Source organism: Rhizopus delemar, genomic scaffold, assembly GCF_000149305.1.
Source record: "Rhizopus delemar RA 99-880 supercont3.5 genomic scaffold, whole genome shotgun sequence".
Lineage (NCBI taxonomy): Eukaryota > Fungi > Mucoromycota > Mucoromycetes > Mucorales > Rhizopodaceae > Rhizopus > Rhizopus delemar.
In genome coordinates, this window is record NW_027137831.1 from 2288881 (window position 1) to 2301057 (window position 12177).

Genomic DNA, 12177 nt, shown 5'->3' on the forward strand with positions numbered 1-12177 from the left:
AAAAAAAAAAAAAAAAAAACTCTATCTGGGTCAATTCTAGACTTTCGTAAAGTGAAGCCTTACTATTTTGAATACAAATCGTTTGCTAAAGGAAGATGGCTCGATCGAACCCTGTTAGAAGTATTAGCATCTGAATTCAGAGATCGTAATGAGGATTATTACGTAAGACATAGAATACAAAAGGGTTACTTTTTAATTCATACATGTGTAGAGATATGCTATTGAAAGAGGTTTACTCACCATCAATGACAAACCAGTGACATTGGACACAATAGTGAAGACATCCGATGTGATTGGACATAAAATTCACCGACATGAACCACCTTGTACAGATCAGCCGATTGGTATTGTACATGAAGATCAAGATCTGTTTGTGATTGATAAACCTGGAGGCATTCCAGTTCATCCTGCAGGAAGATTTAGACACAACACTGTTATTCATGTACTGAAAAAGGAGCGTAATATACCCAAACTCTTTCGTAAGTTGCTTTCATCAATAGAAACCAAAGCTGATGATATTCTATAGCTGCCAACAGATTAGATTTACCTACTTCTGGACTAATGTTGATTGCTAAAAATCCTGAAAGAGCTAAGCAACTTGAAAGAGAAATGTCTGCTGGATTGATTAGAAAAGAATATCTTTGTCGAGTTGACGGTGAATTCCCAGAGTAAGTTGATTGTTAGACAGAATGAAAGAGATGCTAACGGTATATGAAGAGAGGAAATTATTTGTGATGCGCCTATCAAATGTATTTCACACAAAATGTCTGTGAATTATGTACACGATGAAGGCAAAAAGTCTACAACGAAATTCAAACGATTGAGTTACAATGGAAAGACAAGTGTCGTTCACTGTAAACCGCTCACTGGACGTACACATCAGATCCGGGTACACTTGAGATACCTTGGTTACCCCATCTCGAACGATCCGCTTTACGGTAACAAGACGACTTGGTCACCTATGATACGACCCGGAGAAAAGATGACGGCAGAGGATGCAAAACTATTGGTGGATAAGCTATTTGAATATTCACCGATGGAAGATTGGGGTGAACTTTGCCTTGTACCCACCCAAGGAAAAACAGAAGTTGAACTGGATGAGACGCGATGTTCCGAGTGCAGTTGTTCACTTGTGCTTGCTAAAAAATATGATCAATTGTGTATCTATCTTCACGCCTGGCGATATGCTAGTCCCAATTGGAAATATGAAACCCAAATACCCTTTTGGGCAAAAGAAGACTTTAATGAAGACGAGGCACCTTTAAAATACAAGGTGGTTACTTAATATTTTATTTAACTTGTCAACTTCATCTTTTGTTCCAATTCTCCTGTTAAGTCTGTAATCTCATCATTTTTTTTGATTGCAATATCATTGTTATTAATTGTGTTTGGTTGTACATAATGATGTGATTGATGAAGATGATGCGCGTATCTATTCAATAAAGTAAATAAAAATAGACAATAATAATAAAAAAAAAACTTACTGAGGATGTATAATATGGGGGTGTTCAGTATAATAAGGATGGGAAGGAGCAGGAGCGAATCCGAGCATTGTTTCTGGTGTGATTGGCATCAGTGGTCTCATGGAGAATCCTGCGAGTGGTTGATGTCTGACGACCCTTCTACGAGCAGCCGATTGACTCTTTAATTTTTTTTGTGCGGGTGAATCAGCAAATCGTACTTGTAAGGGAGCTGATGAACCTTCAATACTGTGACCATTGAATCTTTCGATAATAGCTGTTGCAGCATTACGTTCTGACATTCTAGCAAATCCTACACCACGACTGATACCCGATTGTGGGTCTCGTAATATACGACTGGACACTGTTTGATAAGGTAGGAACAATTCTTCAAGTTTCTACAGAGAGAGAGGATGAGCAAAAGATGAGATGATTCACTTTTTAGCTTACTTCTTCATTGACATCCAAAGGCAAATTGGAAATGTAAATATTTGTTGAAGTTTCATCTTGAAGGTGTCTAAGGCGTGAACTAAATGATTCTTGTCCAACTTTTGCATAAGAAGCTTGATATCCTGCCTTATTCAATCCTTCAATCGCCTCCTCACAGTTTTTTTCATCTTCAAACATGGCAAATCCATATCCTTTGCATTCACCAGTCTTTTGATCAATGATAGCTTTTGATGAAGACACTGTACCATATCTAGAAATGAGAATCAATTAGAATTTACTATTAATTGCACAAATCATTTGCTTTTACTCTTGACACATTTCTAAAAAGGATTCATCTGTGATTGAAGAAGGTAATCCACGGACATAGATGTTGTGTGTATGGTATGAATTGATTTCTGCTTCCAATTGTTGCTGCAATTGCTGCTGTTGATGATCTTGCTTTTGTTTTCGTTTGTTGTTTCGGTTGGCATCTGCAGTAGAGATAATATATGGTCCAGGCAGATATTGATGTGGAGGAGACCCAGGTACAGGTGTAGTACTAAGTACAGGCGAGGCTAAATGAAGCGGAGGGAAAGGCTGGGCAGAGTGATGATGAGAAGGAAGCATGTAAGCAGTTGTAGGAGGAGAGAGTGCGACTTGTTGATATTGAAAGGTAGGACTGAAAGGCGGACTGGTTGGATTCATGGAAGGTGATAATGAAGGTGAACCTGGATAGCTAGCATAATCAGGATAATATTGAACCGAAAATTGAGGACTGACAGGATAAACATAAGCTAAACTAACATCCGACATATCATAACCATAAGGTGGATAAGGTGGAGAAGTGGGCACTGAGTGAGTTTCAGGTGAAGTTTTGGGTGTGGTTTGAGTTGATTTTTTATCTTCTACTTTTTCAGCCATTTTGTCATCTACAGCAATAACATTACTTTCTATGTTTGTCATCAAGGCCAAAATGAAAACTTTTGTATATTAAATATAAACAATAAAAAAAAACTTTTAAAAGAATCCCAAAAAATAAAAGGAAAAAAAAAAAAAAAAAAAAAAAAAAAAAGAGAGAGAGAGAGAAAGAGAGAGAAAAAAAAAAGGGGGGTGTAAAAGAGAAAAGAAGGAGAGGGACTTGTCGTCATCATCTTGTTGAAGGGGGAGATTGTGGGTGGTTTTATTTTTGTCAGACTATTTTTTACTATTCAATTTTAAACATTATTTTGCATAGACGAATCTTGATTGCTTTATCTTTTTCTTGCTTCTTTAATTCATCATATCATTCACTCGACTCCATTTTCCTTTTTCAACCCTTCTTCTTCACTCTGACACGTGGTGACACGAGAGACCAATACAAACAATCCTTTCTAGCTTTATTTCTTTGATTTGGTTTCATTCAGCTTCAATATTCTTTAGGAAGCATACTTTTCAAGATCTCCTTTATTTTATTTTTTTTTTTTTTTTTTTTTGGCTTGTTATAATAATGATATCAGACCGCGCGTATGTATGTCTCGTTTCCAGCATATGACTTGTCGGAATCGCTATAAAAAATTGTGATTAAATTTCAATTACAGAGATGATTGTAAGCTGAAAGTTGGAACGATTTCTTATTAATGATCAATAAAAGTTTTCTGTAAAATAAAGAAATCCAACCTGGATTAGGGATTTTTTTAAGTAGATCAGTTCTTTTACCCTTGAGAGGTTTAACAATGACTGCTTGATCACTGAATAGGCTGGCGTTGAATGTTTCTGAAAAGATCATAGCTCAGTTTGGTTGACGAGTGGTCATGTTGGGTTTTCATGATTGTTGACTTTTATAGTACTTTTGGTAGCAGAAGTTGGCTAATGGTTTGATATTGCGAGCAATATAGTGCAATGATACTTTTATGATTATAGGAATCCTTTATAGCTTGCTTTATCGGCTAATAAGCTTTAGCTGAAAATAACTTTTATAACCAAAAGAGCATAAGCTTGAGTGTACAGTGATTGTGATTAACGAGATGATGCAAGTGACACAGCTCTGATATACCAACAATTTAGAATGCCATTGTGCTTATAAAAGCAACAATACTTGTTATAAGATATACAATCTACAATTTACATTGATTACCATTTCTCAGGTGTCGTACGCACTATTGATTTTTTATTCTAATCTTTGTAATAATCATCTTCAAAGGTCTTTTATAAACATAGTAATGAATACATCAATAGGTTTAATACCCGATAAATATTTCAAGTTATGTTACTGAATAAGAGCAAGGTGAGATGTTTGCTAAAGTGAGTTTTAATAGCAACAGGAACATGTTATAAAGATGGTGTATAATTTTTACTGGCAAGTTGGTTTTATCAGCTTTTGTAATGAAATTGGCAAAAATTGATAAATCCTGTCCTTAGAACGTATGGTGCTAAAGATTCAAAATAGGAATTGACGAATGCACTCAAGGTATTTGATAAAGACATTGTTGGCTAAACCATTCTCGATAAACCTTGTAAAGCGATGAAAAGGAATCTGATGGAAAAAGCAAAAAGGTGAGAGAGCTGCAGTGATTGGTTATTACTTGTTGTTTGTAGGACAAAGACTGTTTAAAGAATAATTTCGTGAAATGATAACATGTCAAAGACCAAGAAGCAGACCAGCAGAAAGCCTTTTGAGCGACAGTGATCCGTCGATCCCCCAGATTTGTATTGTTTGTCAAGCAATTACTGTTAAACCTGTCAAGGGTAAAAGGGCTGATTTACTAAAAAAAAAAAAAGGATTTTTGAGACGATTTTATCAACCAAATATACACCATATTATCGAGTGACATGGTGAGTCTCTTTAGTCAAATAGGTCTTTGTTTGATAAACATGAATAGCAAATTCATGTAGTCGCAAATTAAAGGAGAATTGTAATTAATTTGACAACGCTTTTCATGCACTTACATTTTTGTTCTAGTAACCTAATAACAAGTCACACTAATCGAATGTCATGGTTTAGAAAGGTCCACCTTTTTCTTTTTTTTTCTTTTTCCATAAACACCATGGCCAGTATCAATGACAATGTGTATGCGCGTGTACGCGAGAAAATGAAGGAGCATGACTTTACTGATCAAGAAATTAAGGCCATTGACGATGCAAGAGACCAGCTTCGATCACATAGTAATAATAAGAATAACTGCGCGTCATTTCTTTTGTAACATTCATTGTAATAGCAAGAATCGGAGGCTTTACTGGGGCAACAACGGCATTTATATTAGGTAATAAGGACACCTCTAACAAAGAAACCAAAGTTAAACATGTATTAGGCAAAGTCAAAAATTATAAACCTTTTCAACTCCTTTTGCTTGCCGGTGGTGGATTTCTCCTTGGTACACAAACAGGTTTTGTAACAGGAGCACTAGCAGGTGTAAAGTCAATCAACCATTTGCCCAACCCTCAACGTATTATCAATGTAATGAAGGAAATTCAGTAAGTTTTTTTTTTTAAAAAAAAAAGTATAAAAAAGAAAATTCAAAGTGGGACATTGATTATAGAGAAGAAACAATAAAGAAAAGACAAATGGGCAGTATTGGCTCACAATCGATGGCGTCTCAAGAACTTTATAATCAAAATTCTCAAGATAAATTTTCACCCGACCTTTCAGATTATACACAGAATGAAAAAGAAGGTTTGTCTGTTGAAATAAAGTAGAATTTATACCAACACTGATCTATAGCATGGGAAAGTACAGGATCATATCAACCAGATAGACACGATAACAGCAGAGGAGAAACGGTGATGGTGGATTCTCAGCCTCAATCACAATCTCAACCTCAACCACAAACACAGCAGAGTGCTTGGGACAAGATTCGTGCAGAGAATTTACCCAACAGTACTTGGGCAAAGGTTCGATTGGAAGCTCAGCGAAATCCAGTGGATGAAGCTCAGGTAGCGAAGGCTAGAACAGAAAGAGCCAATAGGCTTCGTGAAGACCCAGGATTCGGACAAGAAGAACTACCGCGTACAAGAGAAGATTATTATGAGAAAAAGAGATTGACGGCGAGAAAGAACCAATTTGGAGATGTGTTGGAATAAAGGTATGATGTGTGGTCAAAACTGTTATGAAAGAAATTGACAAATGAGCTGGGATAAAGAAGCATACCTTTTATTTTGAAAATATGTAACAATAAAGTGTAATACAATCCATCCTGTTCGCGTTCTTTCCTATCCACTTTTTTTGTTGCTTTATACTCTTTTGAATGCATTCTAAACAAATTTCTTACAAGACACTTCTTGTCCTTTTCTTTTTACATCTCACAACTGCTCTAACCACCATCGATCCAAGGGCAGAAGAAGTTAAAAAAGCATTCAAGCATGCTTGGGATGGATATTCAAAATATGCCTATGGTCACGACGAGATCCAACCACTGTCGAATGGTGTGAGTGATTCAAGGTAAGAATGAAAGTGGATGATCATAAAAGGTAGAATGAATAGGGGGAGGGTAATAATGAATCTTTTTTTCTTTAAAAACAAATTAGAAATGGATGGGGAGGTAGGCATGAAGGTAGATGATATGTCTTTATTTCTAAACAACCTGTTTCATTAGCTTCCATATTTGATGGATTAGACACTATGATTATCATGGGCTTAGAAGAGGATTACAATCGTGGCCTGGAACATGTCAAGAAAGTCAACTGGACAGTTACGAATGCACCTTCAAAGACATTTGAGACCAACATTCGATATCTGGGTGGTCTCTTGTCTGCCTATGACTTGAAAGGGGATCTCAGTCTGCTGCAAAAGGCGGTGGAACTTGCAGATAAAGTGATTATGCCATCCTTTGATACACCTAATCGTATGCCGGCGGCCTTTGTTGATGTTGAAAAGTAAGTTGGATGAGTGATTGAATGGTGATCTGATGTTGAGTAGTCAGCGACCTGCGAAGGGAAATATAATTACCTTGGCTGAATTCGGATCACTTCAATTAGAATTGGTTCGATTGAGTCAATTGACAGGTAATCTGAAATATGAACGTGCTGGTAATCATATCCTGGAAAAGATCTCCAGGGTACCTTCTCGTGTTCCTGGATTGTATCCAATGATTTGGGATTTAGAAACATTTACACCCAGAAGCAGTAAGACGGTTTTGACATAAACAAGTAAAAGCTAATGATTCTTTATGAAAGCGTATATTACTATCTCTGGTGGTGCTGATAGTTATTATGAATATCTTTTGAAGACTCATATTTTGATGGAAGGTAAAGAGAGACTTCAATTGGATATGTGGAATAGTGCAGTAGGTAGTATGCGAAGATACCTTCGTTCTGAAACACATTATGGGAAAGTCTATCTTGCTGAAATAGAAAAAAACTATAAATTGATGCGATCTGGAGAATTGGTATAGGCAATCACTGTCTCTTCTTTTTTTTTCATTTTTTTTTTTTTTTCATTTTTTGATAGGTTTGTTTTATGCCTGGTAATTTATTACTAGGTGCAGCCTATTTGAAAGATAGAAAGATAGGAAGATTTGCTTTTGAATTAATGGAATCTTGTTATGATACCTGGGCTCATTCACCTACTGGACTAGCACCTGAAACCTGGAGTTGGATTGATAAATCTCAAAATCTGGCAGTGTTTCCAGAGAATATGAGAAAATCGATGCTGACGACAGGGTTCATTGCTCAAGATACTGGATATGATTTGCGTCCGGGTAATACATTTCTGTTTTTATTTTGTTTTGTGCATGTTTAAATGTTTTGATTTAGAAACTGTCGAAAGTTTATTTTATTTCTATCGAATGACAGGCGATAAAACTTACCAGGTAAAGATTACATAATTTTGTATTAAAAACTAATTCTTGTTTGAAAGGATAAAGCATGGAACATTTTCCAAGCGATCGAAAAGTATTGCAAGACATCTGCTGGTTATACTCGTGTTTCTGATGTTATGAATTTAAATAATGTGGGCGGGTTAGATTTTGAGGAAAGGTAAGAAGGGAAAAAAAAAAAAAAAAAAAAAAAAGAAAAGAATGGTTCTAAAGTTATTTTCTGCAGTTATTTTTTTGCGGAAACATTGAAATATCTTTATTTGATATTTAGTGATCCAAACTATATTTCTTTGGATGAATACGTCTTTAATACTGAAGCTCATCCATTCAAACTAAAGACACCTATACGTGTTCAAGCGAGGACATTCAGTTAGGGGTGTATATAAATTATTTCTAGTGTTTGACACCTTCTTTGTTACACTTTATGATTAAAGATTACTTTTTGTTATAATGTGCAAGTGATGGAAGGAATAATAATAATATTTTTTGTTTGGTAAACCTGATGATTTGATTGCATGTGTGTACATTGTTTGAATTTTTACAAACAAGTGTAACACAATTCATAAATAAAGAACCTCAAGGGCTTTTTATACAAATAAACAAGAACAGTTGATGAAAAGAGTAAGCAATTTAAGTTTTTTTTTTTTTTTTTTTTTTTTTTTCCTCTGGTCCATAAACCAAGACGGACAGTCCATTTAAATAAAGAATAAGAGTAAAAGAGAGAATAAATAATTTATCTGACCACTTTTTTTTTTTTTTTTTTTTTTTTTTTCCTCTTTCTTTTAAAACTTTGTTATTTAGAATGTGAATGATCGAATGACACATGGCTGAGATCAATAAGGATTGGTAGCTATTATTATACTAGCTGACAGGCTAAGCAATAATAAGTGTCATCTCTATTTTCTGAATAAAAAGAAAGTTGAATATTTATTAGACAGGATGGATAGTAAAGAAAGTAGGTTATAAATCATGATTGAATCAGACTCAAATGAGTTGTGAATGAATTGAATTTGATAGAAAAGATGTATGGTTGAGATAAACAAAAGGATGTCAAGTTAATTAGTATTCAGCAGGTATTAGAAATATTTATTTATTCAACAAATCTATTGTTGTTGAATAAACAATCTTTTAAACAACAAACAATAAACTATAATACACATCCCCCTTTCTTCATCAGATCTTTCCCCCCCCCCTTTAATTTCACCCAATTTAGTAGGATTCCGTTTGTGATCTGATTGGTTCTGTTATATAATTTATCCTCAATCACACTCATTTTTTTATAAAACAATTGAAAATATGACTTTTTAACAACAAGCTTCTAATGAATAGAACTGACGTAACTAGAATCAATCAGGGGTAAATAAATGATTGGTTCTTGTGATTGAATTCATTTATAAATAGTTTGATCAACACTAGAAAGAGTGTAATGTGTCTGCATGCAACATAATATAGTTTTTGGATCCGATTTAAATCTACTGAATCTCTTTCTTTTTAATCTCAGTAGTGTCCATGTTTAATTTAAAAAAAAAGGATGAATGAGAAAATCAAGTTCTTCATCTTATTCGGGATACTTTCCGAAATAAAATGGTTGAATACCCCATATAATGTGACGTGTGAATAGGTATACAAATAATAACGCAGGTTTAGATTAAACATACATCATCCAACTTTTTCTTTTTTATCCGCCTGATACTGACTATTTATGAAAGGGGAAGGATTTGAAAGGTTGTACGATGCATAATAGATGTATGCACTACTTTTTTTTAAAAAAAAAAAAACTTTTGGCGGTCTTTTCTTTTTTTTCTCTTCTCCCCTTACCTCCTTTTATACTATTTTTTTTTTTTTTTTTTTTTTTTTTTCCTAACCAAACCAGTTTTGACAAATAATTTTAGTGTACAAAAGCGCATAAAAGAAAGTATAATTGAAAGGCTTAATTTTAAATGAACTATACCCAGCAGGTTTGTTTATCACTCTCCTCTCACTCTTTCTCTCTTTTACTCTTTCTCACTCTTTTTCCCTCCTAATTCACCACCCCCTCACTCTTTCTCCCATGTTATCCTTTTTTGTTATTGCATACTATCTCACCAATGATTGTTCTCTCCTTTGTTCATCTATAAAATTTATTCATTTTATCCTACTTTTTCTCTCTCTCTCTCTCTTTCTCTCTCACTCACTCTCTCTTTTTTTTTTATTATTATTTTATAAACAAATTATTTATATAAAAAACTTTTTTTTTGTTTATTTTATATATAAATATCTTTTTTTTTTTTTTTTTTTCTTTTCTTTTTTTGTCTTCTTTTTCTTTGTAAAGAGAATTCAACTTTAAAATCATGATGAATTCAAAGCCCTATACCAAAAAAAAACTAAGCGAAAAGAATCAATTTTGCGCGTCATCTTATGGTTTACCTACACCAACAGAAGAAAATATTTTAATTCGTCAAACACAGATTGATGAAATGAAATTATTTTTTGCTACTGCACCTCATCAGTGGGACACAACTAAATCTATCAAACGATTCAACTTGCCAAATGGTGAAGCCATCAGTTGTGTCTTGTGGGATAATCTATTCTTTATCTCAGGTACCGACATTGTCCGCTCACTCACCTTTCGTTTTCATGCTTTCGGAAGACCAGTCATGAACCACAAGAAATTTGAGGAAGGCATCTTTTCTGACTTGCGAAATTTAAAACCTGGACATGATGCAAGACTAGAAGAACCAAAATCAGAATTATTAGATATGCTCTACAAGAATAACTGTATTCGTACTCAAAAGAAGCAAAAAGTATTCTATTGGTTTTCTGTACCTCACGATCGTCTCTTTTTGGATGCACTCGAACGTGATTTGAAGCGTGAAAAGATGGGATTGGAATCTACCACTCGTGCGATCGTTCAACCCGCTACTTCTCTCTCTCTTGATTCAACTCAAGATCTATTTGATGAACTAAGAAAGAATATGTCGATCAAGAACCCTAATCATCCACAAGGTAAATTATAGTAATTTATTCACTCCTTAATTAAAATAATTACAGTTACGCCAAAAAATGATTTATGGTCCACAAGACTTGACAGTGGTTTAAAGAGATCACGTGTTCACTCCCTACCCAACCAAGTCACACACAAGTTGCCACTCACCAAACCACACCGAATCAGTACCACGTCTGTAACGGATGGATCCAGTAAAAAGAGAGTACGGGCTATCAGTACTACAAGTACGAGTAGTAGTAGTAGTAGTAGTATCAGTGGCAGTAGTAATAGTATCAGCCATAGTCGTAGTACGAGTAGTACGAGTACCAGTCATACTCTGACTCCTTCACCTACCAAAACAAAATGGACACAACCTGATTATTTACTAGATCCCATCTCTTCCACCGTCAATCGATTAGATATCTCATCTACGAATCAAAAAGTATCTAAATCCCTTGATTTAAAAAAGCAAAAGGCTTTATTTGGTAACTTGCATTTATTGGATGGATCACCTAGTTACAAACAACGCAGACGTCGAACCACCCAATCCACCCCTTCCCCTGCAGCAGGTCGTGTTCATCGTCATGCCAACTGTCACCATCCAGCTCCTGTCAAGAATAACTTTTCTCGTGTCTCTTCTTTTGGTCTACCACCCCCTTTGAAATCTTCTAGTCCGACCATGACCCCAAAGAATCAGAGCAGACTGGCCTTGGCAGCTTATAAGGCAGGACTCGTTCAATCGGATGATTCTAAATTGAATGATGTCAAGCCAGTGAATATCACGGTCGATATCGATTGGCATGAACCTCAAATCAAATCTGAAGAATCCATCATTTGCTGTCAACAGTTGATGCCCAGCTGTCAACATTTGCTCAATAGTGTGGATAACCGTGAGATGGAGATGATGATGTTCACCTGTCAATTGTGTGGAAAGATATTTTCCGAATCTCAAAAGTTTGAAGAACATCAAAGGATGGAACATTCGGATGATAGGATGGAAATAAAACAAGATGAGAACGATGATGATGAAGATCACCTTCATTCGCCTCCTAAACATCTCTATAGCACCATCAGTCCATTCAACCTACAAACGGATTATCACAGCACAGATTCATCTCTATCCACTCATCATTGGGGATTGATCGGTGGTGATATCGAAATGCAAGAACCAACAGATAACTTGTTTTCAGTTTACGATCAAGTCTATGATCCCATCTTATCCGCTACTTCATCTACTCATTCATTAAACAAGTCAAATTATTATGAACAAGATGATTTCTCTACTTCCACCATGTCCTCTCCTTCTGACCCATTTCATTCAATGACCCTCTTCTCACCTTTTAAGCCTATGCTTCAAGAACAAGAAGAGCAAGACTTGTTACCATTGGATTCTATTTATGCTTACATCGATCCATCCATTCATCTGTCCTATCCTTTTGACATGAATTTCGTTTTCGGTGCTTAAATTTTTTTTTTTCCCTTTTTTATTTATTTGTTTCTTATGCATTTTTTTTTTTTTTTCCTGCATTCATTT

The 12177-nt window shown here is 35.1% G+C and overlaps 5 protein-coding genes across 5 annotated transcripts; 4 read left to right on the forward strand and 1 right to left on the reverse strand.

Annotated features, from left to right (window-relative positions):
• Window positions 1-95: 95 nt before the first annotated feature.
• RO3G_07639 (uncharacterized protein) lies at window positions 96-672 on the forward strand (the record flags this gene model as incomplete). Its single annotated transcript, XM_067662229.1, has 3 exons — window positions 96-113; window positions 212-479; window positions 527-672. 3 exons carry the CDS (start codon window positions 96-98, stop codon window positions 670-672), a joined length of 432 nt encoding a protein of 143 aa, XP_067518330.1.
• Window positions 673-1293: 621 nt separating this feature from the next.
• RO3G_07640 (uncharacterized protein) lies at window positions 1294-2810 on the reverse strand (the record flags this gene model as incomplete). The annotated part of the gene is made up of 4 exons (XM_067662230.1): window positions 1294-1432; window positions 1485-1858; window positions 1911-2160; window positions 2218-2810. The coding sequence occupies 4 exons, from the start codon at window positions 2808-2810 to the stop codon at window positions 1294-1296; spliced, it is 1356 nt and encodes a 451-aa protein (XP_067518331.1).
• Window positions 2811-4912: 2102 nt separating this feature from the next.
• Window positions 4913-5945, forward strand: RO3G_07641 (uncharacterized protein; the record flags this gene model as incomplete). The annotated part of the gene is made up of 4 exons (XM_067662231.1): window positions 4913-5030; window positions 5129-5339; window positions 5405-5538; window positions 5587-5945. 4 exons carry the CDS (start codon window positions 4913-4915, stop codon window positions 5943-5945), a joined length of 822 nt encoding a protein of 273 aa, XP_067518332.1.
• Window positions 5946-6109: 164 nt separating this feature from the next.
• Window positions 6110-8052, forward strand: RO3G_07642 (uncharacterized protein; the record flags this gene model as incomplete). The annotated part of the gene is made up of 9 exons (XM_067662232.1): window positions 6110-6303; window positions 6390-6403; window positions 6458-6737; window positions 6781-6986; window positions 7116-7249; window positions 7312-7561; window positions 7617-7672; window positions 7720-7838; window positions 7950-8052. 9 exons carry the CDS (start codon window positions 6110-6112, stop codon window positions 8050-8052), a joined length of 1356 nt encoding a protein of 451 aa, XP_067518333.1.
• A 2082-nt stretch (window positions 8053-10134) lies between these two features.
• Window positions 10135-12108, forward strand: RO3G_07643 (uncharacterized protein; the record flags this gene model as incomplete). Its single annotated transcript, XM_067662233.1, has 2 exons — window positions 10135-10663; window positions 10709-12108. 2 exons carry the CDS (start codon window positions 10135-10137, stop codon window positions 12106-12108), a joined length of 1929 nt encoding a protein of 642 aa, XP_067518334.1.
• Between the last annotated feature and the right edge of the window lie 69 nt (window positions 12109-12177).